General features: G+C 53.4%; 10 protein-coding genes across 10 annotated transcripts; 4 read left to right on the top strand and 6 right to left on the bottom strand.

Moving 5' to 3' along the window:
- Positions 1–1,873: 1,873 nt before the first annotated feature.
- CCOS01_13772 (cystathionine gamma-synthase) lies at positions 1,874–3,749 on the top strand (the record flags this gene model as incomplete). The annotated part of the gene is made up of 3 exons (XM_060461917.1): positions 1,874–2,056; positions 2,164–2,910; positions 2,970–3,749. The coding sequence occupies 3 exons, from the start codon at positions 1,874–1,876 to the stop codon at positions 3,747–3,749; spliced, it is 1,710 nt and encodes a 569-aa protein (XP_060307637.1).
- Positions 3,750–5,139: 1,390 nt separating this feature from the next.
- Positions 5,140–6,884, bottom strand: CCOS01_13773 (uncharacterized protein; the record flags this gene model as incomplete). The annotated part of the gene is made up of 9 exons (XM_060461918.1): positions 5,140–5,194; positions 5,278–5,448; positions 5,561–6,013; positions 6,083–6,120; positions 6,209–6,363; positions 6,444–6,485; positions 6,556–6,646; positions 6,730–6,759; positions 6,840–6,884. 9 exons carry the CDS (start codon positions 6,882–6,884, stop codon positions 5,140–5,142), a joined length of 1,080 nt encoding a protein of 359 aa, XP_060307638.1.
- Positions 6,885–7,520: 636 nt separating this feature from the next.
- CCOS01_13774 (MCM2/3/5 family protein) lies at positions 7,521–10,725 on the bottom strand (the record flags this gene model as incomplete). Its single annotated transcript, XM_060461919.1, has 3 exons — positions 7,521–8,102; positions 8,157–10,285; positions 10,338–10,725. The coding sequence occupies 3 exons, from the start codon at positions 10,723–10,725 to the stop codon at positions 7,521–7,523; spliced, it is 3,099 nt and encodes a 1,032-aa protein (XP_060307639.1).
- Positions 10,726–11,230: 505 nt separating this feature from the next.
- On the top strand, positions 11,231–11,956 carry CCOS01_13775 (clathrin adaptor complex small chain; the record flags this gene model as incomplete). The annotated part of the gene is made up of 3 exons (XM_060461920.1): positions 11,231–11,348; positions 11,421–11,649; positions 11,716–11,956. 3 exons carry the CDS (start codon positions 11,231–11,233, stop codon positions 11,954–11,956), a joined length of 588 nt encoding a protein of 195 aa, XP_060307640.1.
- Positions 11,957–12,142: 186 nt separating this feature from the next.
- CCOS01_13776 (yrdC protein) lies at positions 12,143–13,480 on the bottom strand (the record flags this gene model as incomplete). Its single annotated transcript, XM_060461921.1, has 1 exon — positions 12,143–13,480. The coding sequence occupies one exon, from the start codon at positions 13,478–13,480 to the stop codon at positions 12,143–12,145; it is 1,338 nt and encodes a 445-aa protein (XP_060307641.1).
- A 1,330-nt stretch (positions 13,481–14,810) lies between these two features.
- CCOS01_13777 (uncharacterized protein) lies at positions 14,811–15,641 on the bottom strand (the record flags this gene model as incomplete). The annotated part of the gene is made up of 3 exons (XM_060461922.1): positions 14,811–15,170; positions 15,257–15,437; positions 15,517–15,641. 3 exons carry the CDS (start codon positions 15,639–15,641, stop codon positions 14,811–14,813), a joined length of 666 nt encoding a protein of 221 aa, XP_060307642.1.
- Positions 15,642–16,387: 746 nt separating this feature from the next.
- Positions 16,388–17,686, top strand: CCOS01_13778 (FMN-dependent dehydrogenase; the record flags this gene model as incomplete). The annotated part of the gene is made up of 2 exons (XM_060461923.1): positions 16,388–16,688; positions 16,749–17,686. 2 exons carry the CDS (start codon positions 16,388–16,390, stop codon positions 17,684–17,686), a joined length of 1,239 nt encoding a protein of 412 aa, XP_060307643.1.
- Positions 17,687–18,830: 1,144 nt separating this feature from the next.
- CCOS01_13779 (uncharacterized protein) lies at positions 18,831–20,009 on the top strand (the record flags this gene model as incomplete). Its single annotated transcript, XM_060461924.1, has 4 exons — positions 18,831–18,946; positions 19,000–19,144; positions 19,270–19,797; positions 19,866–20,009. The coding sequence occupies 4 exons, from the start codon at positions 18,831–18,833 to the stop codon at positions 20,007–20,009; spliced, it is 933 nt and encodes a 310-aa protein (XP_060307644.1).
- A 1,104-nt stretch (positions 20,010–21,113) lies between these two features.
- Positions 21,114–22,510, bottom strand: CCOS01_13780 (GDSL-like Lipase/Acylhydrolase; the record flags this gene model as incomplete). The annotated part of the gene is made up of 2 exons (XM_060461925.1): positions 21,114–22,268; positions 22,343–22,510. The coding sequence occupies 2 exons, from the start codon at positions 22,508–22,510 to the stop codon at positions 21,114–21,116; spliced, it is 1,323 nt and encodes a 440-aa protein (XP_060307645.1).
- A 947-nt stretch (positions 22,511–23,457) lies between these two features.
- On the bottom strand, positions 23,458–24,096 carry CCOS01_13781 (uncharacterized protein; the record flags this gene model as incomplete). The annotated part of the gene is made up of 1 exon (XM_060461926.1): positions 23,458–24,096. One exon carries the CDS (start codon positions 24,094–24,096, stop codon positions 23,458–23,460), a length of 639 nt encoding a protein of 212 aa, XP_060307646.1.
- Between the last annotated feature and the right edge of the window lie 521 nt (positions 24,097–24,617).

Below are 24,617 nucleotides of genomic sequence, written 5' to 3' on the forward strand. Positions count from 1 at the left end.
GATATCTTCTCGCCTTTCCTGTCCCTCCACGTGAGCTAGCCAAACTTACAGCTATTCAACAGACCGTCTCACTTGGCTACATTCCGTGCTTTGGCTCATTCATGGGACTTTGTTTCAATCATGCCACATTAATGATAACTCCCTGAGTATATCACATTCGTTAATTACAAGGTGCTATCAGACTAGGGTTCCCTGATCACATGGTCGAGCGAGGAAAGTAGTTATGCTGCATGAGTTTGTCATGAGTCTGGTTTGGTGGTCATCCCAGCTACCGGGTCGTCTCCTGACGGAGGCCTCGCCCGCATGATCCGATTGCAGCCTTGCCAACACAAGCGCGGACTCGGGCGGATGAAAGTTGCGGGCGGCAAACTTCACCGGCGTGACTTGGGTTGTGGGCGAAAACCCGACAACAAACGTTTATACCGCGTCGTGCCTGCGAGGCCTCCATCAGCATAATTGACAAAAAATGTGAGTGCTTGGCTGTCTCATGCTCGTCATGCTGGCTTGAGTTTGCCGGTCTTCAAAATGCTACAGCGCAGCCCAATCTGCGATGCCGGTCATGCAAAGCTCGAAAAAGTCAACATCTTACACGGCTGCAAATGCGGTCCGGCGGGATGATCTTGGCTCGACCCGCGACCTTTGTACGGAGAGGGGGGGGGAAAGACAAGCTATCCATGGCATTATGTAGGATCGTGAGCCAACATATGTTCTTTGCCAAAATCATACCGCTCGGCCATCGACTACAACGGACGGTGCTTGTTGACAGCTCACTCGTCTTTAGTGCCTATAAGGAAGTAGGCAGGTATCAGATGAGTATCCATCAAGGTGCGTATTGAACAGTGAGGGGGAAGGTGAGGTCACCTGCCCAAGACGAAGACTTGTAGAGGCCAGATCGTATTCATCTATGAATATTGACCTCATATTTACTTATCGCCGTACGCGAGTACACCATACATGCTGGGTGAAAGGATATAACACTTATCCAAGTAATGTGACATGCCCATGCTTCAACAATTCGTGTTAGTATGCACTGGAAGCTCTGATGAACGACTCTTCTGGAGGTATAAGGGAAGCCCTTAGCACTACGTGAATGATAGTGTCCCAAATATTGGACACGTGCTTTGTAAGAAATTGCAGACCGAAAGAGCTTGCGATATGACACTGAGTGAGTGAAATCTGAACCTATGAGGCATTGAACAATATCGTTCGATATGCCGCAATTGATATATTGTTGTCGCCAACGGCATCGTTGACAGAAGCACACTCAAAGCTCGTGGCTCAAGGCTCATGCCACATCATTGGTTGCCTACATCTCACGTAAATCCAACGCATCGTGTATGCCACATCACTCAACCATATCAAATAAGGATTGACCAAGCTTGCCTATTAAGGCAAGTCCCATCTCCATATCATTGGAATCCACGAAATGCTTATCCTGCCAGAAACCTTAGAGAAAATAAGCACAAGGGAGCCGCGGAGAATCTCAGATCGCAATTGGAGAACTACGAAGGATCGAACTTGCAGGATCATGTTCAGCTCGAAATCGGCATAGGGCTTACATGCGAATCGCCCGAGAAGCTGAGAGGCTGATAGCTCCGAGTGGCTGTACCGCGAAAGAGTAAGACAAGTTTTGGCGAAGAGCGAGTTCCACTTTGTCTTAGCTGCCCCTCACGAAGCTCTCCAGCTCCTCCTTGGGGCCACGCTAGACGCGGGGTCTTATTGATAAAGACGTCGGGATCCTCAAATGGTCCAACGGTCGTGAGCCCGCGGAGATATCAAATTATCAGGTTCCAAGACTTTATCATTTACACCCAGCCCGTCGTTTCTTTACAAAAGAGTTTATCAAATATCCACCCTACAATAAGCTTCAACAATGCCCGTACTCAAGCCCAATGCTGAATTCGGGCACTGCGTACCACCGGAGACGCAGTATGGTATAACCACCTACGCGCCAGGATGGGAAAATGCAATCAAGTTTCGAGAGGGAGACCGAGCCACTATGGCTCGCGTTGTTCACATATACCCGAGATTTGGGCCATTCGGGCCCGTCTCCAAGGTCCGTCTTGTTCATTCTAGAGACCCCCTGAATCGACAACACCAATCTAGGGCCCTTTTGTAAGGAAAGCACCATATTGGAGAACTCAGCTGACAGAACCAAAAAAGGCGCTCATGGCCATCTGCGCAAAGATCAAAACCCCTGAAGGCCACGGAGCACTCTTCTTCACCTCACCGGCCTCCTTCGCCACCGTGCGCGCCCACGCTCTTCACCCTCACCGAAAGCAGCACGTCCTGACTGACGAGGACCTGAGCTACCGATGCGTAGATGTCGGCGATGTGCGTCTTTACCTAGTCACTTATCCGATGCCCAAGACCCCTGGCGTCATTGGCGCCTGGCAGAACCCGGGCATAGGCGTCTCGATCCGTCTGGCGGAGAAGCTCCTGGAGGACATTGAGTCCTTGAAAGAGGTTAACTTCGAAGGCGCGGGAGATTCGCCGCCGACAAAGTATCTACCCGAGGGCGAGGCGCACGGTAAGCTGAGGGAACGCATCACTGGACTCATTCACCGAGCCGCGATCGATCCGGACCAGGTGAAAGCTGAGGCCAGAGACGTGTTTTTGTACCCCACGGGTATGGCCGCCATCTTCGCCGCCCATAGGACTCTGCTTGAGTATCGCCCTGGCAGCGTCGTGATTCTCGGGATTGCCTTCCACAGTACCGTTCACTATCTCCAAGACTCCTCGCCGCAGGGCTATAAGCACTTTGGCCCTGTCGACAAGAAGGGCGTCGACGAGTTTGAGTCTTGGCTTGACGCAGAAGCGGCCTCTGGCAGGGACGTGAGCTATGTCATCGCCGAGTTTCCCAATAACCCTCTACTAGCCAGCACTGATATCAATCGTATCAGAAAGCTTGTAAGTAACCAAATCATCAGATATCAGGATTTGATGTACCTAGTTAACACCTCTTATAGTCCCAAAAGCACAACTTCGTCCTCGTGCTCGACGATACAGTCGGTTCCTTCAGCAACATCGACATCCTGCCCCACTCTGACATTCTCATCTCCTCGCTCACCAAATCCTTCTCGGGCTACGCAAATGTCATGGGCGGCAGCATCGTCCTCAACCCGCTCTCATCACACTACTCCGCCCTCCACCCCCTCTGGTCCAAAACTCATCACAACGAGCTCTTCATCGGCGACGCCGAGGTCCTCCTCTCCAATTCGGAAGACTACCTCCCGCGCACCACGATCCTGAACCGCAACGCTGCCGCCATGGCCGCTCATCTCCACGCCGAAGCCTCCAAGAACCCTGGATCAGGAGTCGTGAAAGTCCTCTATCCCTCCGTCCTTCCCGACTACGAAACCTATAAGTCTTTCCTCCGTAAACCGACACCAGAACTCCCTGAACCAGGCGCGGGCTGTCTACTGAGCGTCGACTTTGACTCCGTCGAGGCCGCCCGCGCCTTTTACGACCGCCTGGCGTTTTACCCCGGTCCCCATCTCGGCGCGCACCGTACGCTTTGCCTAGCGTATAACACGCTCGCGTTCGGAAAGGACCCCGAAGAGGCGGCGTTCCATCGGTCGTACGGGATTTTAGAGGAGACGGTGCGTATCTCTGCTGGGTTGGAGGATGTTCAGGACCTTCTTGATACACTAGATGATGCGTTGGCTGTTGCGAGGGAGGTTAAGGCAAAGTTGGCTGAAGGACCTACGACCGTGGAGGCTGCTGCTGGTCTTGGTGTTTCTGCCTAGCAGTTTGCCTTGTTTAGCTGGGCTGGTTTCGCAGCGGAACAGAGCTCTCTATCAACAAAGCACATTAAAATTCTACCCTATATTTGTGGTCCATAGGATCAGCGTTTCTGTAAAATGTCTGGCACACTGCCGCCTAGCCAGACTCTCATCAACGTTAGGATAGAAGACCCGGGCTGTCTAGGCGCACCAGGAGACCTACACCTTTCTTTCAGTGAAATAAGGTGTTGAAATTTATCATTACAGTTGCAACAGTCCTATTAGTGTTTGGGAAGAATCTCTCGTCGTTATACAAGTCTAGGTTGCTGTCAGCTGGATCTGCTTTCTTCGCTCGCCGTCTTTTACACAGCTTTTTACTTTCTCTGGTGGGCTCTGCGTGTAACAAATGCTGAGCAGGCTCACCCCAAGACTATTGGGCGCGGAGAAGCCAAGCAGACACGAATCGAATCTGTAGAAGGCTCAGACTGCTGGGTGCTCAGCTTTTAGGAAACTATCGTGAACCACGCTGATATGGTTGGAGTTTGTGCAGAGCTTGGGAGAGCCATAGAGCCGCTCATTCCACTATCAACCCGAATGTTCTCAATGTTTTGTAGGCTTCCAGTATAGCGATACTATCTGGTAGTTCACATGAAACGTCTCGTGGCCCTGTCCGAGACGGCGGATAGCAGAACGAATGGCCCCAGGAACAGCGTTTGTCGACTAGGAACTTAGACCCTCTGGCGTACTGAGTCTACTTTATGTACGAACTGCTCTAGAACTGTCCATGCGCGTACTCGAAAGTATAATAGACCCTTCGAGTACTTCGGTATATATTAACAAAAAAGCCTTGAGAGAACCTCTCTGTTAGTTTCAAATTAAGTCAAAGATGTTGGGTCGTTGATACTGGTTTCGTGGTGTTCGGCAGAACACTCAATGGGGATGAGAAGTGACGAGAAAGTATTCCTTTGCATTGGCTAAGAAGATACATCATCAAAAGAACATTGTTATTTCCGGCGTCGTAAAGATAAACGTAATGTTTCATGTCTCATAGAACAGTAGCCAAGATGCACGTAGGTCTTACCAATCGACGAGAGTCTGCACCTCAACACTCGCTCGAAAATTGAAAGAGTCTATTACGATGTGCTTTGGATCCAGTCTGATTCCCTGCATGCTCATGCAGGCTCAGCACCTGGCTATGATTTGAGTAGGTCTTTGCACAGGCCATACCTCTTTTGTGCTTAATTTGCAATGCTATACGTAAGTTGCGTGTGTATTCGCTATGTCGAAATTCTGCTCCTCTCTCCATATGCCCATGTCCCCAGCTAAACTTCATCAGTAAGCCTTGCAATACATTCAAAGTAGCCATCTATGCACAGTAGCCGTCTATCTATGCGGCGAGAACCCCTGCCCAGCACTAAGCAGAAGTTGCGGCCTCTTCCTTCTCGGCCTTACGGCCAATAACTGAGTAGCTGGCACCAGGGCAATTAGCACAAACGTAGACTTTGGAAGGCTTGTGGCGGGAATAGAAAAAAAGACAGGAATCGATACTAACATGGGAAAGTAGGCGTGATAGCTTCTATTCTTCAAATCTTTGCGGACATCGACGAGAAACACGTTGACTTCGTCGCGGGTCCAGCAGTGGACACGGGTGAGAAGCGCCATACACACGGCTTCGAGAGCGCTGGACAAGTTCTCGTAGCACCAGAGGCCGAGTTTCTTATATCTATCACAAGGAAGTGTCAGCCCAAGTATATTTTCAGACCTGGAAAGATAAAAAAACGTGTTCTCTCCGATGGAACGGTTTATTAGGAGAGAAGTGAAAGAAAGCGCCACACTTTTCATCTTTGGGCCAGCCGTTCATAGGCCACTTGAAAATCCGTAGCTCGACGTCGACAAATCCAGCCTCAACAACAAGACTTTTAAGGGTAGATACGTCGACGAACACACGGCCCATCTTTTCGGACCCAGAACGGATGAGGTTGACGTACTCGTGTATCGAAGAGTCTTTGGGAAGGGTATTGTCGTCAGATACGGGGTCGACTTGATTTTCGAGAAGTTCAAGGTACCCGCCCGGTGCAATGTTGCTAAGGCCAAGGCCAGTCAGTCGTCCGATTCGTGAAGTGAGCGGATATTGTTGAAAAATGACAGACTCGTAGCATTTTTTGAGGTATTCTTTCCAATTTGCAAGGCTGGCGTTCATAAAGCGGCTGTGGATGTAGTTGAATGGTTCCGAGTACGTCCACTCTTCTTCGATATCGTCTATTTCGAACCTCACATTGGGAGGCACACTTGACACATTTAAATCAGTTCCGACGAAACTGGATGAGTTACTCGCTTGATACGCAAATCTGACTTACAATTCCTGCTGAGGAGCAGAGAGATCGATGCCCAGAATCTGGAAACGTAATGATAGTATGTTAGAAGCGCGGATCGTCATGTCAAGCAAGTTCAGGGGCTGCAGAGGAGAAGGGCCGCAAAGCTACCTCAGATTCAGGATGCAAGTCTCCGAAATCAACGGCCCAGACCCCGGTCCCAGTCCCGACATCGAGAACGCGGCCCACTTCAGAGTCCGGCTTGCAGGGAGGGGCGAGGCCGAGTTTGCCATCGAGAGTGTAGATGAAGATCTCATGTTGTTGATCTATTCTTCGAAATCAGGGAATCGGTCAATCAGATTATATGCTGCCTCCAGTGCGAGCGCATCAGGAAAGCGACGCATACCTAATCTGTCACTCTCTCTTGCGTCGTTGGGAAAGATGTATTCTGCGTTTAGTCTTAGTTATTCAGACCCCGTACATGTTTTGACTTTGAAACAGAGTGAGATGCATCGTACTGCCGTCCTTGTATCGATGACAGGTTCTGCCATTCTCGATGCGGTAGTCGAGGATAGATGCGGTGATGCTTGTGCTCGAGGACGCGATGCTCTGATGGTATGTTAGAGACAGTACAACACCATGCCACCGCACAGAGCTGATGGTTACAGGTTAAAGAATACAGGTTGGCCTACCTCGAGATCCGACACATCTTGTTCAGAAGCCTAGTACGAGGAGAGAAAGGTGAGTATCGAGCTCGCAAATTTTTGATAGCCACTAATAGTTTGTAGGACAGAATACAGACCTCATCTCCTGGCACGATCACAACCTCGTGGGTGATCTCAGCCATATTTGGTAGCGTACGACTGCTTATGAGCTGATTCGTGTTGCTCGAGCCTCAGTCGATGCCTGGTATCTTCGACTAGGTTTCAATACAACTCTTCACAACAGAGTCGAGGTCTGGCTCACATCAGTGTAATATGATCAAATAAGTCGAACGATAGAACGAGGAGAAGCGCCCCTTTTACCTTCGAATATACGGGCAATGAACCCCTCTTCCAAGACGGACGGATGAAACCATATACCCGCGATACCAACCAACATGCATATGCGTGTCAACGGCTCGGTTACCTTTTCTGCTCATTTGCAAGGATTCAACTGTGGAGATATTTCCAGAATTGCTTTTATTGCAGGAGACCTGCGATCAAGTCGTGCTTTCTCAGAAAGCCGTGGACTTTGCAGATTGGTTATGCTTTACATCTCAACAGTCGCTCAAATTCGTAAGATCTGCTACAACGTGCTTTGGCTTCATTATATATTTCTCTGCAAGTAGTCCTGCAGCTTGTCAAATGGATGAGAACACTAAAGACCAACGCCAAACTTTCCCTTCCTCACCGGGCCCAACGTATCAAAAGCCCACACATTCCACATAATCTCATCTACAAGGGCGTCACACCATTTTTCTGTTCCTCCCAAAAATGCTCTCTTACACCATCGCAGTCACTCTCCTGACAGTTCTCCTAGCGCCTTCGCCGCTAACCATAATAAGACCCTCCATCTCCAACGTCCGCATCGTCTCGTTGAAGTCGCTCTGCTCAATCGGCATGCTAGCCGACTCGCTGAGCCTCCGTGCAACCTCGGCCCACTTGACGGTCTGTCCATTGCTGGTCAGCTCGTCGAGTAGGTGGAGCACGGCGTTCTTGATCTCCTCCTTCTTGCGGCGATCGGCAGCGCTCGTGCCCTCCGTCAGGAGACTCATGTCGATGCGACCCTGGGAGTCGGTGGCAGCAGTCTTCAAGGCAGAGCGAATGAGGCGGGCGGCTTCCATGACGTCCTCGCGAACAACTGTTGTAGAAAGACGCATCTTGGCGTGAGCCTCAGACAGACGAATCATGGACTCAAGTTGACGAGTAGTAGCAGTGATACGCTTCTCCGCAGCGCGGACATCCTGGCCGAGCTTGCGCATCTCAAGGTATTGGTTGACCAACTCTTGAGCGGCATCTTGGGCGATGGTAGGCTGTATTTGCGAGCGAGCGTAGGAGATGTAGGTGGTGAGGAACTCAACAGGCTGGATACAGGTCAGAAACTGTTGAAACGATGGGAGCTAACAACGGGCACTCACGAGAATATCATCCTTCTGCTGGGCAGACTCCGGGTTATCTTCCAGGTACAAGGAAAGCAGATGGCGAGCAAGACGAGCATCGCTCTTCTCATCTGCGCGATCGAGAATGAGGTAGACCAAATCGAAACGAGAGAGCAGAGTGGGGGGCAGGTCGATGTTCTGAGGTACGGGCAGATCAGGGTTGTAACGACTGCCAATCGGGTTGGCAGAAGCCAGAATACTCGTTCGGGCGTTCAAGGTGGTGATGATGCCGGCCTTGGCAACGGATACCGTCTGCTGTTCCATCACTTCGTGGAGAACAGAACGAGTTGATTCCGACATCTTGTCAAACTCGTCGATGCAGCAAACACCGCCGTCAGATAAGACCAGGGCACCAGACTCAAGAACAAGCTGGCGAGTCTCGGGATCTCTAGTGACGTACGCAGTGAGACCAACAGCTGAGGAGCCCTTTCCGCTGGTGTACACACCACGAGGAGCAATCTTGTGCACGTAGGAGAGAATCTGGGACTTGGACGTCGAAGGGTCACCGCAGAGCAAGACGTTAATATCGCCTCTGTATCTGGGGCTGCCACCCTTGGTGAAAGTCTTGTTGGTGCCACCGAATAGTTGCAGCAAAATTCCCTTCTTCACGTCGTCCATCTCGTAGATAGATGGGGCGAGTGAGCGGGAAAGAAGATCGTAGATGTCTGGCCTGGCAGCGGTCTCCTTAATCTTCTCTTCCTCCTCTGGGCTGATCTTCTTGGTTTCTTCCATGTTGGGGTCGTTGCCAGACTCTTCTTCTTCACCTTCAAGGCCGAGGGTCGAAGTGTCGACTCCCATCCTCTTCTTGTCCACCTTTTGAACATGCAACACATCGACATATGTTTTGTAGATACTCTTGATGGTTCTTTGGCGAGGATTCACACGCACAGGGTTGACGCGGAAAATACCCGTAAGCTCAACACGGTCACCAGCTTTGCAGAAGTCCACCAACTCGTTGTACACACAAACCGAGACTGAGTGGGGCGTCTGTCCGGCAGGAACCGCATCGGGGGTCTCCTGAAGTTTGATCACCTGCTTGTCGTCGAAGACACAACGGTTGTGGATAATCTGCATGGAGTTCTTGGATGCGCAGCGAGTACGCGGGCACTCAGTAGGCTCGCGGATTTTGCCTCTATCGAGACCAACGTTGACCGAGTGATTGCAAACACTGCAACGGAAGAACGCATCCTTCATGTCTGGGATGACTGGCGTGGTGCGGATGACAAGACCCTTGATGGTGATGAGTCTGTCCATATCTGAGGGGTTCAGGTCTCGAAGGTTGGTCGTCTTGTCCAGTCCGAAAGGCCGGACCATGTAAAGCAAGCCAGAAACCTCGTCTTCCTTGGAAGGGAGGTCCATAGTAGGTCGCGGTGTCGGGGCATCAGAGCCAGCATGGTCTGAGCTCGGGAAGGCAATCTCGGAGCTGGGTGCAGTGTTGCTGCGCCTAGCCGCATCGCCAGCGCTGCTCTGAGAGGCACGTTGTCTTTGGTCTTCAGCTCTTGCCAGCTCTACCATCATGTCGCTCACTGACTGATCCATGATGGGGACGATTTCTTGCGGGTAGGCTTGGAGGTGGTACCAGAGCTTGCGTGTCGGGGGGTAGGTGTTCAGATCGGCGACGTTGAGATGGAGCCTGGCGGTACCGAGAAGAAGCATGTTTTCCAAAGCCTCCCAGTAGGGCTTGGACTCAGCGTCAGGGGCATTCTGAACCTCTGCTTCGGTCCAGCCCTCCCTGTACAGCTGGTATTTCCGTGTGAAGTGCCTGAGGAAATCTTTGAAGGCTGCGAAGGTGTCGTCGACTGAAACCGTGGTACCCCAAATGGCACTCTCTCCTTGCCCACCAAGACGATCTGCCTCTGACGTGTTTGGGTCTGGGTTGCTGAATGAAAGTGCATCGGAGCCCGGGGCGTCTGTGGTAACTCTGCCTTGAGGATCCAAGACAATGCGGCGGCGTGGTGTTCTGATGCCTTCTGAGTTGATGTCACCTCTGCGGGAGCGAGATGCTCTATCAGAGACAAAAAGGCCACTGCTTTCGCTGCGCAAGTCTGACTGAGGTGCCCGCATCGGTCCCGGGCTGGAGCTGGCTTCGTATCGGATTGGTGACGATTCTGGGCATACAAGTCAATACTTTGCACGCACATACACCAATGAAGTGCTGACCTCTCATCATACCGCTCGCACGCGGTGTCCTATCTCCATCACCGGTGGATTGGGTGTCAATGTCTTGACGCAGCGGTGAGCTGGGAGCAGGCCCAGCGGCGGTGCTCTGGCTGTTGCTCATGTTGCGCAAAGGAGACGAAACATCGCCATTGGCAGGTGCATTGCGACGACCATTGGCAGACTGTGCCGGAGAGGATTCATAGAACAGAGGGCTGGATGCAAGCTGGGACCGGCGGGTTGTACGAGGGGTCTCTGCAGGGCGTTGTTGCGCCTCTTCGTCTGCCGGCGCGGGAGTGCTGCGATCAGCGTCCGGGTTGTTTCTCGTAGAACGGCGGGGAGTTCCACCGGCCGTCGAGCTTCTCGTCGACCTTTTCGAGGGCGAAGACATTTTGTTGTTTTTGACGTTCGTAGTCTTGCGGTTGTTGGTCGAACGGGGGGGGAAGTGGGATGCGGGATGCGACTGAAAGAATATGTGCGTTGCTGGGGAGAGGGGAGGTGTGGAGAGGCGTCGTTCAGGAGCAACTAAAAGGTGGGCTGCATTGCAATCTCGAAAAAGCACTTTACGCGCTCACCCAGTCTGAACGCGTCCCGAAAAGGAGTTTCGCGTTTTCCACTTTACGCGCTGTGGAAGCACTGGCCCGTGCGTTCCATCTACCGCCCATGTCGCTGGGGCCACCTTTCTGATGGGGGCTCAAGGCTTGGTGGATTCCCACATCCCTGCTATCCGGCCATCGGCGAAACCACCCACCGACTTGCACCGATTCTGGGATGCTGAGGTGGTCAATTGCATCCCGCCAGAGCTCCCTACCAGGCACCGTTGACTAAAGTGACATTACCCAGCAACCCACCAACAAGCGCAATCCGGCGCAACAACACCCTAAATAACCGTCAAGATGGCTCCTGGAATGTCCCTTTTCTCCGTCAACGCGATCCTGATCCTCAGCATTGAGGACGGATCGCGGTTATTCTCCAAGTACTACAGCGCACCCCACCAAGGCACACAGAAGGACGGTATGCGCTGGCTTTCCCCCCTCCGACGCAGAGCTCTGGAGCTCCATGACTGACGTGACCGATCCACGATAGGCCAGACGAACCCATACCCTGATGTCAAGTCGCAAAAAGCCTTTGAGAAGGGTCTCCTGGAGAAGACGGCCAAGCAGACCGGCGATATCATCCTCTACGACAACCGGATCGTTCTGTACAAGATGGAGTCGGACGTTATGATGTACGTTGTCGGAGGCGTTGACGAGAACGAGGTTCTTCTTTACAACGTTATTCTGGCCCTGAGAGATTCCCTGCACCTCCTCTTCAAGTAAGCCATCCCCCTTTGTGTTTCCTGGGAGCTGCAGGTAGCTGGTGGTTCTAACAGCTCTGTTAGGCAATCTGTCGACAAGCGCACAATCGTCGAGAACTACGACCTCGTCTCCCTCGCTATCGACGAGATCGTTGACGACGGCATCATCCTCGAGACCGACCCCACCATTATCGTCCAAAGAGTCAGCAAGGCGCCGGCGCAAGACGTTGACCTCCGCCGCATTGACCTCAGTGAACAAGGTGTCAACAACCTGGCCCAGCTGGGTAAGTCGAAACTGGCGGACTGGCTGCGGCAAGGTTTGTAAGGGGTCATTCATGGTATAAGGGAGAAAGAGGATGGAGATATAAACCAGGGATGGTTGTGCAAATGGGAGTTTTATGGTGGCTTCTAAAGGGAACGCATCATTAAAAGTATAGTCCCTCGAAAGGGGGACGTCATGACGAATGCCTCGAATTTATGCTTGATTCTATTTTTTGTCCAAGAAACCCATCTATGCTCGGATTTCGGAGGCCGCCTTGCGGAGCCTGTTCATTACCGCCTCTGCAATGTCATTCCTGTCGTCGATGCCGTCCACGAAGATGACGCTGGCACCTCTTCTATCCAGATCCCTCAGAGCCGAGAAAAGCCCCTGAGCAATCCCCTTAATGTCGTCGCCCAGATCTATGTCGAGGATCGTCGCCATGGGCTTGTCCTCTGCGTCCTGAAGCTCGCCCTCCTGCACCTCGTACGCCGCTTCGTCCCTTGCATTCGCCGCCGTAGCCCCGTCAACATGAACCTTGGAGACTTGCAACGCGCCATGGTGCAGACCACCCGCAATCTTCCACCGCCTCGTGCGAATGATACCAATCTTGAGCGGACCCAGCCCGGCGCCATTCGTCGTCGTCACGTCGCCATTCTGCTGGATCAGCGCCTTCTGCAGGTCCTCGGCAATGATACCCTCAGCACCGGCCTCGCAAGCCCACTCGTACAACACAACCTTTGCCTTGGGGCTGTAATGCTTATACTTCATCCCCGGCGCCCGCGGCGTCGCCTTGCCCATCTCGCTCTCGTCCTTGTACGCCTTGACGACGCCCTCCCAGCCGGGACAAGCCCGCAGCTCCTCCATGCCCACGCCGCCGGGCCTCAGCACGACGGGCGGGTCGCACAGGCCGTCAACGACGGTGCTCTCCACGCCGACCTGGCACGCCCCGCCGTCCAGGATGAGCTCGATGCGCCCTTCCAGGTCGTGCAAGACGTGCTGCGCCGTCGTGGGCGACGGTTTCGTGGACGCATTGGCCGAGGGCGCGGCCAGGGGCACGCCGGCGAGCTTGATGAGCGTCAGCGCCAGCGGCGAGGACGGCATCCGGACGCCAAAGCTGGCCAACCCCGCCGTGACTTCGGGCGCGAGCTTGCTCGGTTCCGGATTCCTCAGCAAGATCGTCAGGGGTCCGGGCCAGAACTTTTCAATGAGCGGCTTGTAGATTTCCGGGATCGGGTCCTTTGCTGCGTCACCGTTTGTCTGCTTCTCGGACCGCAGCAGGCTCCGCAACATATCCAGATCGCAGACGTGCGATATCAGAGGGTTGTCTGATGGCCGACCCTTGGCTGAGTAGATGCCCTTGACGGCGCCGCTTCTCGTGGCGTCGGCCCCGAGGCCGTAGACGGTTTCGGTTGGAAATGCCACGGGCGTGTCCTTGCTGCGCAGATATTCTGCTGCATCTCGTAGGGCGGCTAATGATGCGCCAGAGGCTGAGTTGGCGATTTCCCAGCTGCTTAACCTCTCAGGTCCCTCTGCATCTCTGAAATCCCCAAGACCTTGAGCCTCGACTTTTACTACTTGGGTCTCCATTGTGATTTTGTCGTTGTGTTGTGAGGAAATCAGTCGCCGGTAGTTGTGGCTAAATGTCGTAATCTGACGACTTATACGGCGTATGAGGGACGGTGCAAAAAGATACGTGCGTTGAGTTTGCATAAAATCCAAGGGTGGGAAGAAAATAAAGTTGACGGAAGAGGGTCTGCTAAGATGGCTTTCTCCGATATCAAAAGAAGAATCTAGATCGTCGTCATATGAGATTAATTGGGTATCAACAAAAGGTCTTCATGCAGATCAAGTGGATGAGAGGAACTGGATGGTCAAAGTTGAGTCATATGCGGAAAAAATTCTCTGGATGAGGCTAAGTGAGTGAAGTGTGTGTGGCCGTTGGGCCTGCGCTTTAGCGGCGATATTTCCGAGTTTAGGGAACCGGTGGTCGGGTCTTGCCCGTCAATAGCAGTGACATCTGCCGCTAAGGTCACCTCTGCCGATCGGCTTTCAGTGGGGCCAGTGATGTGATTATGGTGGGGGTTGAGTCTGCTTCAGGCACTCGCCACGTGCAGACTAGCCGCGGCCGACTTCGAGAAATTCCATGTAAGAAGTTTAAGGTACCTAGAATACTCTGTAACAGCTTCGGCTTGGAAGTTGTAGTCATGACCTCCTTTTGCCTGCTATTTAGAGGTATTTTGCAGCCGGCTGCATGCGCCGAAGAGTGATCAGGAGATTCGGTGTCCTCCACTTCCCTTTTTATTCTCAAGATGTTATTTGTGTAACATAGTATGGTTGTATCAGCTAGTTACGAAATCGACTTTGGGAGTAGACCATGAGGTAGTTCGAGCATCCTTGCTAACCTTTGATCACATCAATTGTGTCCAGTCAGCATCCTCGATTCTCCCATTTTCCGTTCCTATATGATGGCCGCATCGATGTGGGACTCTGTCTACCACGGAATACAACCTCCAAACTATCGTCTGGCTAACCGGAGTAAGCCCCGCCGCTAATTGCGCAGACTTGACGCAAGCACGCAAGGAGATATGCAGCCCTTCATCTCCTACACGGCTTTTTTCGCGGTAAACAAGACGTGAGCCTGCGTTCTCCTTGAGCAGCCCCAGCCCAAGTCCGAACCGGACGAGTAACTTGCATAGTCGTCGCGGCAAGATAGGCATATGCCGTGGGACGCAGCGTGATGTCTGTATCTGTCCTAGACCAAGCCTTTCTGTTGCTAGCACCAGGGCCAAATTCGTGCGCGCTTGAACACAGACAGTGTCGCCTCATACCATCGCCCGACTTTCTTCCGTCCATCGTATATAGGCCACTAGCCGGTACTGATGCTGTGTGTTTCTCTTTTGCAAGTTGACGGAAACCATCAGACAAGCTCAGCGTTCCCGTCATCGACAACGGGTTTTGCGCTAGACCATCTCAAAATCAAGATGTCACCGGTCTCCGCTAGCACGGAGCCGTCCGCGTCCGTTCCCTTTCCTTCCACTTCTGTATCTCGTAGCATACGAATAAAGACTGCGGTATCGAGATCTGGCCCGTCGATCATGCTAATGTTGCCAGCGGTATCGTTGAGGTTCTGCAGGTTTGGCGGGAAGGAGGAAAGGAAGGACGAAAGATAGTGATTATGCAGGAGTGCCTGGTGACGAGTCGCGTATGCCAGTTCTGTTTCGGAAAGACGAGCGCGGAGGGCCGGAGACGAGAGGTAGTGGAGAGCATGTTTATCGATCTACAGGATCAGAGCAGACAGTTAGCCACGTTCGGTGCCAATGAACATGCGCCGAATTCGGTTGGAGAGCAGCGAAGATTGGGTACCTTTGCGATACGAGCACGAAGGAAGCTTCTGACGAGGAACTTGAAGCGCTCAAGCTCCGTCTGAATGACGATGAGAGCGAAGTTGGTCTTGGGGTCCATGTCACCCGTCATGTCTTCGACCTTTTCGATCTGGTGCTTGATGCGATCGTTGACGCGCTCAAAGAGACCGCCGGTAGGCCATCTGACGCACCGCATGTCAGCACGACAAAAAATTGAGACTCAATTATTCGGAAAACGCCGAGAGGCAGGGGGTCACACACTCTAGAAGTTCTGGGGCGGTTCGCTCTGCCACCCAAGCGCGCGTCAGGGCCTGTAAGTCGCGTGTCTCGGAGGGAATTGAGTACGAGACTGGGTCGACCTCGCGTAGGATATCGTCAATATCCATTGTATGTGACTTCTATAAGTGTGTGGGCTGGAACGGGTGCTATAACATGGCGAGATCACGTTCGGCGGCGCGGTGTTGGTGACGCGAGTTCGAGGTCGAAACTGGAACGCGGGATTCTTGGGGGAGAGAGAATCGCGGGGTGCTAATTGACTTCCATGGTGGGGTCCTCCTGGAGGTGGAGCCACAGAGCTAGGCGCAGGGTGCTCGGATAAGAGGGTACGCGTGGATACAGTGACGAGAAGCCAGGGTCAAGGTATCTTTCTATCTAGTGGCTCCTGTCATTCTCATCACCTTTCGTACACAGCTGCTTTCTGACCGACATCTATATTCTTAGAGAATACTGTTCATCTGTCTCTGAATTGCTTGCAGATAATTCTATTTGGTGATCTTGAGACGATTAATTTGGTGGTTGCTTTGCAGCTGCCGTGTTGCCGATTACATGAACGCCCCGACGGACAACGCTCACTTCCTATTGTTACCATGACGAGTAACATGGGAGCTTCGTGCCGAGGCTCCCAGCCGGGGAGCTTACGGATCTGACACTCTTCGGAGTATTTCAAGACGCCAATGCCACCCCCGCAATCCCTCGATCTCCCCAAGTCCATCTCTAGAGTTGTTGAGATAATACGATACACTACTGTCAATGAGAATACAATTACAATTTTACCGCGACGGACACTGTCTTTAATATCTAAACAGATTTTCTAGATTTCTTTTCAATCTTTACGAGCCCTTCCCTTCTCACAATGGCAGACTCAGGCGATGGCGATGAACGGACCCCTTACTCGGCCTACGCCGTCAGCATCTATCAAAACGGCATTATGGCAGGCCAATTGCCAATCGTAACGACGGATCCCAACGGCCTACAGGCCCAGGCCAAGAAGGCCATGGGCCCAGAGTCCTTCAACTACGTCTTCGGAGGAGCTGGCGAGCTCTCGACTATGGACGCGAACCGTCTAGCCTTTCGCCAGTGGAAGATTGTGCCTCGCTTCCTGAGACCTAGCAATCCTCGGGATTTGAGAACAGAATTATTTGGCGTGACTTATGGTACGTTGCGGATGCCAACCCAATTTTAAAATGAGACACTGCTCTAAGACAACAGCTTAGAGTCTCCCCTTTTGATGGCCCCCATCGGGGTTCAGAGCATCTTCCATGAGGACAAGGAGACGGGTCTGGCAGCCGCCTGCGCCGAGTTGCAAGTGCCGTATACGTTAAGCACGGCGGCGACCTCGACCATTGAGGAGGTCGCCAAAGTTTGTGGCGACCAGCACCGCTGGTTCCAGTTATACTGGCCCATGGATGATGACATTACGGGGTCGATTCTCAGACGCGCCAGGGCCAACGGGTACAAGGTCCTCGTCGTGACTCTCGACACCGTGACTTTGGCTTGGCGGCCGGCCGATCTCGACCAGGCATATCTGCCCTTCATCACAGGCACGGGCAACTCGGTCGGCTTCAGCGATCCCGTCTTCCGCAAGAAGTTTTCCGAGCAGAACGACGGCGACCAGGTAGAGGACAACATCATCAGCGCCTCGCGGTACTGGATCAGCCAGGCCTTCCCCGGCGATCACCATTCTTGGAAGGATCTGGCGCTCCTGAAGAAGAACTGGGACGGGCCCATCGTTCTTAAGGGCGTGCTGAGCGTCGAGGACGCCAAGCTCGCCGTGGAGCACGGCATGTCGGGCATCATCGTCAGTAACCACGGCGGCCGACAGCTCGACGGCGGGGTTGCCTCGCTCGAGGTGCTCCCGGAGATTGTTGAAGCCGTGGGCGACAAGCTCACGGTTATGTTCGATTCCGGGATCCGAACTGGGGCGGACATTGTCAAGGCGATCGCTCTGGGGGCTAAGGCCGTCTTCGTTGGCAGACCCGCCATCTATGGCCTGGGCATTGCAGGTAAAGAGGGCGCGAAGGCTGTCATTGCTGGGCTGCTTGCTGATCTGGACTTGACAATGGGACTCTCCGGCTTCAAGAGTCTCTCCGAGCTCAAGCCTTCCATCCTTCGGCAGGTTCGGTACGGTGGGGACATGAAAGCCAACCTGTAGTATTACCGGTTGTCTTCGCCCTCGAGATGTAGGGTCTAGCAGGACGGCAAGCCGTTGTGCCGAGAATTCTGTGTTGTCGCTTTCGCGATGAAGCTGAAGGAATACAAGCTTATTTTCTTTTCGGAAAATAGTGTCGATCGTAGCCCCATTCCCTTGGTCTCATCACACCTTCTCCGCGGGCCTTATTGAGATTTGACCCAGCGTGGAGTCGTGGACTAACAAGCAATAAGCATATTGCGGGCCATATTTTCCCCCGCACCCTAGGTACCAGTCCCGGAATGCTCGCCATCCGGGCGTGCTTGCAGCTCGGGAACGAGGAGAGCCACCGAGCTAACGTTCGGCTCCTGTCGACTGTCTTGGGCCGAGACAGGCCAAGACTATCAGATCGCAAGTGCCAATGTCCAGCGCGTCAAAACATGCCATTGGGGTCTTTGCTATTCATTCCTCACGTGGTTTGGAATCCTTCTCGCTGCAATTCGACCAACCCAGGCCTTTCTCTACCTAGCGAGAAGTCCTTCCTCTCAGCGCGCTAAGATCAAATGCAGCCGGGCTGGACTAACACTGAGCTGTTCTTCGCAAGTCAATTACAGTCGATTGTTGGGCCTTCCGGGTATCCCACCTCACAGCCATGGCAAGGCTGCTGCTGGTGCCCGCCTGCAAAAGAGTTCACAGGCCTTTGCCGCACTGTTCCTCTTCCATGACGAGATCATCATCTCCTTCTGGGGAATGTTCGTGATCTTCCGAGGTGCTACCACGGGCTAGCGCGCATTCGTTCCAGTTTATCCTTTCCAATAGCTCCATGGGAAATGGCCCATCCGAGGGAGCGGGATTTAGAGTGCAGTAAGCATATTCTTGCGGAAAGCGGGTTTGTCTCTGAGTAATCTCGTTGCAAAAGAGTCTCATCACAAGGCGTCATGTTGTTGACAAGATGGGGTGATCACTTAGAGGTATCTGATATATAAGACGACAGCGGGGCGGGCGATGTAAGAGAGATGAAGGAAGAAGCCACAGTAGATACAACCATCTCACCAACAGTCCTTCCTTACCAAAAATCAATCAACCCTTTCTCGTGAATCTATTATACATAAGCACATAGTCACTCTATACCCCTCCTACAATCTCCATCTAATACAGTCCCATCACAATGCGTACCTCATCCATCATCCTCGCGGCCGCGTCCGCCGCCTCCGTCCTGGGCGCTCCCCTCGAGAAGAAGGCCAACTACGACCCCCTCCCCGGTGGTGATATCACCATCTTGAAGTTAGTCACAGGAGTACCAAGTTTTGAATCCAGATCTAACAAAGGTTTGATAGCTATGCTCTTACCCTCGAGTACCTCGAGCGCAAGTTCTACGAGGAGGGCTTGAAGAACTACACCGAGGCCGACTTCTGCAAGTACGCCGGTGAGGTCGGCGAGAAGTTCTACAAGAACCTCAAGACCATCTACGAGGACGAGAAGGTAAGGCTCTATCCCTAACACACTACACAACACCCAAAAGGGTAGTCCCTAAACCAAAAACCCCCGTCGACTTGGAACGCTGGCCATAACCACCCCCAAACTAACAATCCTCCCCAAAACACCAGACCCACGTCGACTTCCTCAAGGGTGCCCTCGGCACCTCTGCCATTCCCGAGCCCACCTTTGACTTCCCCGTCGACGACGCCGACTCCTTCCTCGCCCTCGCCTCCGTCCTCGAGGGCGTCGGCGTGTCCGCCTACCTCGGCGCCGCCGCCGTCATCGCAGACAAGACCTACGTCCCCGTCGCCGGCTCCATCCTGACCGTCGAGGCCCGCCACTCCTCCTACATCCGCGCCGCCCTCCGCCAGAAGCCCTTCCCCACCCCCTTCGACACCCCTCTCGACTTCAACCAGGTCTACTCCCTCGCCGCCCAGTTCGTCACCGGCTTCGCGCCCGGCACGCCCGCCCTGCCCTTCAAGGCCTTCCCCAAGTTGACCGTCTCCCCCACGCCCAGCTCCCACGGCGCTCTGTTCGAGGGTGCTTACAAGGCTGCTGTTGATGCGCAGACTGTCCCCGCCGGAGCTACCGTTTACGCTGTCTTCTACTCTGGACTTGACACCTACTACGCCGAGGTTGCCGTCAGCGGTAACGACGTAAGTGCCAACCTTTTTGACACTGTCTCTAAATGTATGAATTTTGTGCTAACCATGTCTTCCTGCAGTACATCGTCGAGCAGCTCCCCGAGGGTCCCGCTGGCCAGGTGTACTGCGTTCTCAGCACCGCTAACGGCAACAGCACCAAGGTCTCTGACGAGAACACTGTTGCCGGTGTTGCCATCCTCGAGATTGAGGAGGCCGACTGGTAAACAAATTACTGTCCTTGTACCCAAAAAATTGGTTCGTGACAAAATGGTTGCATGAAGCAGTCTAGAGCACCCTTGATGAATATCTGATATCTGATACGGCTTTTATTATTATCTTAAATCTTCTTTGTACATATTGGAAAATTAGCTTGAACTGCAGGAACCTCTCTGATAATTAATGCAATATTGTAACTCAACTTGTCTCTGGAGCCTATGTTTTGATATGGAGTGATTAAACCACGTGTCAGGCATGACGGAGAATCTCTAGCAAAATTGGTGGTCCTGTCCATGCTGTGGAGGTCGTGAGTTGACTTCATAATTATGACTGATAGTAAAGTGTACCCAAGGTAGAAATGGTACATATGTCAATCGGACTAGATCGTTTCCCCCAAACTTACCCAAAAGTTGGAAACCTGTCCATACCCAGAGACTGTCACAAAAAGAAGAAGGCACATCCTCGTACCTCCTTCCCCCAACAGTAAACTTCAGCTCACCTGACCCCTGACCTTCCCGTCACGGACAGACGCCCCTATGGTAGGTATGTAACCCGTCCCAACCTCGTTTTCCATCATCAACACCGCAGCGCCCGTCTAGGTCGGCGAGGTCAGGTCAAGCTGTGTGCGAGGCGGTCAAGTGATTAAGTTAAAACAAATACTTCCATGAAGTCAGAGTTCGGGTCGACTGAGGGGCGTGAGATATATGGTTAGTTACCCCCCCCCCCCCTTCTTCTTCCCTTTCCTTTCACTCCTTCTACTGATTGCTGGGTATTTGAAATTTACTCTTTAGTGGCAGAGGTGTTGATGGATGCATTCGGAATGAAGATTCTCCTTCCGAGACTCATATTTTTTTACTGATTCTACAGCGTTTGCTACCCGTGATAGGAAGGCCTCTCTTGGGCAAGCAACCAGTACGTGTTTTATCACCAGCCAATTACACATGCGACCCAATCATCAAGTTGCACGTACACAGCCAACCATCTGACGAATCCTCCTCGGAAAAACCTGACTTTTTGCTTCTACATTTGGATTCGCTTATATACGGTCTCTATCTGACTCACTTACATCACCCCATCTCACCACCGAGCAGTCAGACCACGGTATTCCTCCCCTAATTCATCCCAGAAACCCCATTCTTGAACTTCTCAAAAATGGAGAGATCAATCCCAGCAGCCATGGCCTCATACCCAGCCGGGTTCAAATGCAAATGATCCCCCGTATCATACTCGGCCCTCAACTTCTCCGGCGCCGCGGGGTCCCTCACAATCGCGTCAAAGTCAATCACGGCATCGTACCGTCCGCTGCTCCGAATCCACTCATTCACCCTCTGCCGCGCCGCCTCCCTCGTCGGGTCAGAGTACGGCTGCCCGTCGCCCGTGAGCGGCGTGATGGTCGCACCAAACACCGCGATGCCGAACCGGTGAAGCCGCGTGACCATCTGGTCGTACGCCGCCACGAGCCGGTCGCCCACGGCCTCCTGCGCGGCGGTGGTGTTGGTCGCGGTGCCAATGTCGTTGACGCCGATGAAGACGATGGCGTACTTGATACCTGACTGCGCGATGACGTCCCTGTCGATGCGGCCTAGACCGTTGGGACCCAGGCCGTCCGCCAGGACTCGGTTGCCGCCCGCGGCCTCGTTGACGATGGCGATGGCGCTGGTGGATGACTCGTTTTGCATGCGCGCGAGGAGGCGGTCGGGCCAGCGGTTGTTCGCGTTGGTCGTCGAGCCGCGCCCGTCGCTGATGGAGTCGCCCACGATGGCGACGGCTGAGGCGCCCTTGGGAAGCCAGCCCTCGAGGGCGCTGATGAGGTACCAGTGATCCGTCGTCGTCGTCGCGGTGGCGTTGCCAGCGGTGGTGGCGAGGTCCTGGTCCGCGACGTGGTTCCCGCTCTTGAGGAAGGACGTGGTGCGGCTGCCCGGGTGGCCGGTGATGCTGTTGGTCGTCTGGCCGTCGGCGAGATAAATCGTGATGGAGACGATGGACTGCGCCTCGACGGCGAGGTCGATCGGATCCGAGAAGACGACGGCGCCGTTGGGCACGACGAAGCCGCCGCTGCCCGAGAAGGTGACGACTAGGAGGGAGTCGGCGTCGACGCCGCTCGTGCCGGCTGTGTTGTTCGCCGTCCGGGCGATGGTTACGGCCGTGATGGGGAGGTCTGAGCCGCCAAAGGCGTTGCTGATTTGCAGGCGGAGAGTCGAGGTCGCGAGAGAGACTTTGACGGTTTGGCGGAGGGTCGCGTCGTGGAAGACTCGGCCTGTCTCGTTCTGGGCGGGAGAATTAGGGAGGCGCTCCTGAGAAAAACCATTGCGCTTTGAGGACGAGGAGAAAGAAAACTCACAAATGGCGCGGGGGGTAAGTTAGCCGGCTCGACCAGCTGAGGCATTGTTCCCCAGACGGTGACCCATTCCCTCTCATCTCCTCGCGCAGGATGCTGAGGGCGTGCTTCTGCCAGAGGGGAGAGGAAGAGCAAGGCGGCGAAGGCCGTCTTGAGGGAGGCGATCATCATCGTGGTGAGCTACAGAGAAACGAGTGCTGGCTGCCAGATCCACTGCTCCTAGGCCCGAATCAAAAAGGGGGCCATCGTGAGCTTTATAAAGAGTACTCGAACACGGAATTCGGTGCTTTCATTAAGTCGCCTGCCCCTCAATACAACATGGTTCTCCAATTGGGGATTTCCATTGCAACGTTGGCTATGTGGGCATCCGGCAACGCGGAACCTGATGAACGCTGGATAATGGCAAGAAATGGGTTCAACCCGGTTGAAGTTCAGGCTAAATTGAAAATGCCGTGGGGAAAATTGGGGATCAGAGTTGAAAGTGGGTGCTGCGGGAGATGAGACTGAGCAGTTCGTCCCATGCGATGCGACGCCGTCTCTCCACGTCCCGCACTGGAGCCGGGTCCGCTGTCTTCCCCGCATGGGTACACTCCATCGGTACTGCCATGGCCTGGGGAAGATCTTGGGGTCGGTGACGACCTGGGTAGGTGGGGAGGGGTTTAGGTTAATGAGACTTTGGTCACGGGAGATAATGCAACGATGACGAGGATGGGAGCGTAGATCAATGATTGGCATTCCAATTGTACACCCAATGTGCATCTGTGTACAAGAAGAGGGGCGAGCGGCTCAAGTCCTCCAGAAAAACGACCGTGGTTCATCCAAACAATTCCGACGTCAAATCGACCAAACGCTAAACGAACAAGTAGCGAGCGACATTGAACAACATCCATCGACCAAAGATTCAATCATCAAAGAGAAGTGCCGAGCCATGTTGATGGCGAATGAGAGAAGGAACCGAAGTAAAGCCAAGATCGACCGTTTGCCATCTCTTCCATTGCCCGGACTTCCTCAAGGCCTCGGCATGGCACGAGGATAGGGGAGAACGGAAGGGAATCTGAAAATGCAAGGTATTTGGCAAGCCGTAACGGACAAGAAGGAAAGCTGAACAGACCAGCACACTAGATGTCCAAGTGAAGTGCCGCGGGGGCAGGACCGGCAGCAACATCGGCCCAGTCACCGGCGCAAGTGATGAAAGCTTCGGAAGAATGGTTGGCCATGCCATACTCGTTCTCAAAGCTATCTGTAGCTCTGCTCACACGCGAGTGCGAGATGTGGACCTTCATGCTGTCTTTGGACGAGCTGTCCTTGATGTCGAAGCCACCAGGGCACGGCTGACCCCAAAGCCACTGATAGGTGCTTACGTTCCCAAGGGGTAACTGCGTATCAAGGAGGTTCATGTTGTCCATGGTCAAGGCGGAACCAGGGACGATTGGGGCTGTAGCCATCGCTATAGTAGCGAGCGAGTTGAGGACAGTGTCTTCAGAGCCGGTTGTCTCCGAGGAAGTCCTGGAGGCAGTGACCTCGTGATGAGAGATCATGTCGAAGCCCCCATCGACTTCAACATCCGAGGTGTATGTTGGTTCGGAGCCTGACATATTGCGGGCCACTCGACGGTCAGCGATGGATGAGGAAGGCTCGTTGGAGACCTTGTACTGCGGACTACGATGTTCTGAGTAGTTGCCCACAGCAGGATGGCGCAGAGTGGTGTTATGGGACTCGGGATGTGAGTGCTTGGTGTCTTCTTGGTGTGCCATCATGATGATATTGGGAAGGGCGAAGAGGAAGAGAGGTGTCGTGTGTGTATGAGCTCAGCGATCAAGCGACGTAAGCTGGTGGTGGATGGACCGAACGACACTGTTACAGAGACGACGTCAGACTTTGTCAAGTGGCCAAGTGCAGAAGACAAGCGTTGCTCACCACAGGTCCGGCGGGACTGGAATAGGCCCTGAAATGGCACAGCAGAGAAGAGGAGAAGAGAAGTGATGATGTTCGACTGGTCAGTGTCCAGCGACGAGAAGAGCCTTTCGCTACTTTCGTTCTCAGAAGTAGCGTGCCGTCCGTTTTTCCAGGATAGCAGAGGACAAGATCTGTTGCAACTGAAGTCCAAGAACAAGAAGATAGGTTACAAAGTTGGTGTACAAACTGATTTGTTATACTGGGGAAGGAACGGGAGAAGGGTAGGAAAGTTGGTGGGCGAAGTGAGAGAGATTTATACCAGAAAGCGTCTGACTGGTGACTGGGGATGGTTAGTTGTGACCCGTCGGGCTTTGGGTAGTGT

Source organism: Colletotrichum costaricense (genome assembly GCF_030867565.1).
Source record: "Colletotrichum costaricense strain IMI 309622 chromosome Unknown Scaffold_18.1, whole genome shotgun sequence".
In the NCBI taxonomy this organism is placed as follows: domain Eukaryota; kingdom Fungi; phylum Ascomycota; class Sordariomycetes; order Glomerellales; family Glomerellaceae; genus Colletotrichum; species Colletotrichum costaricense.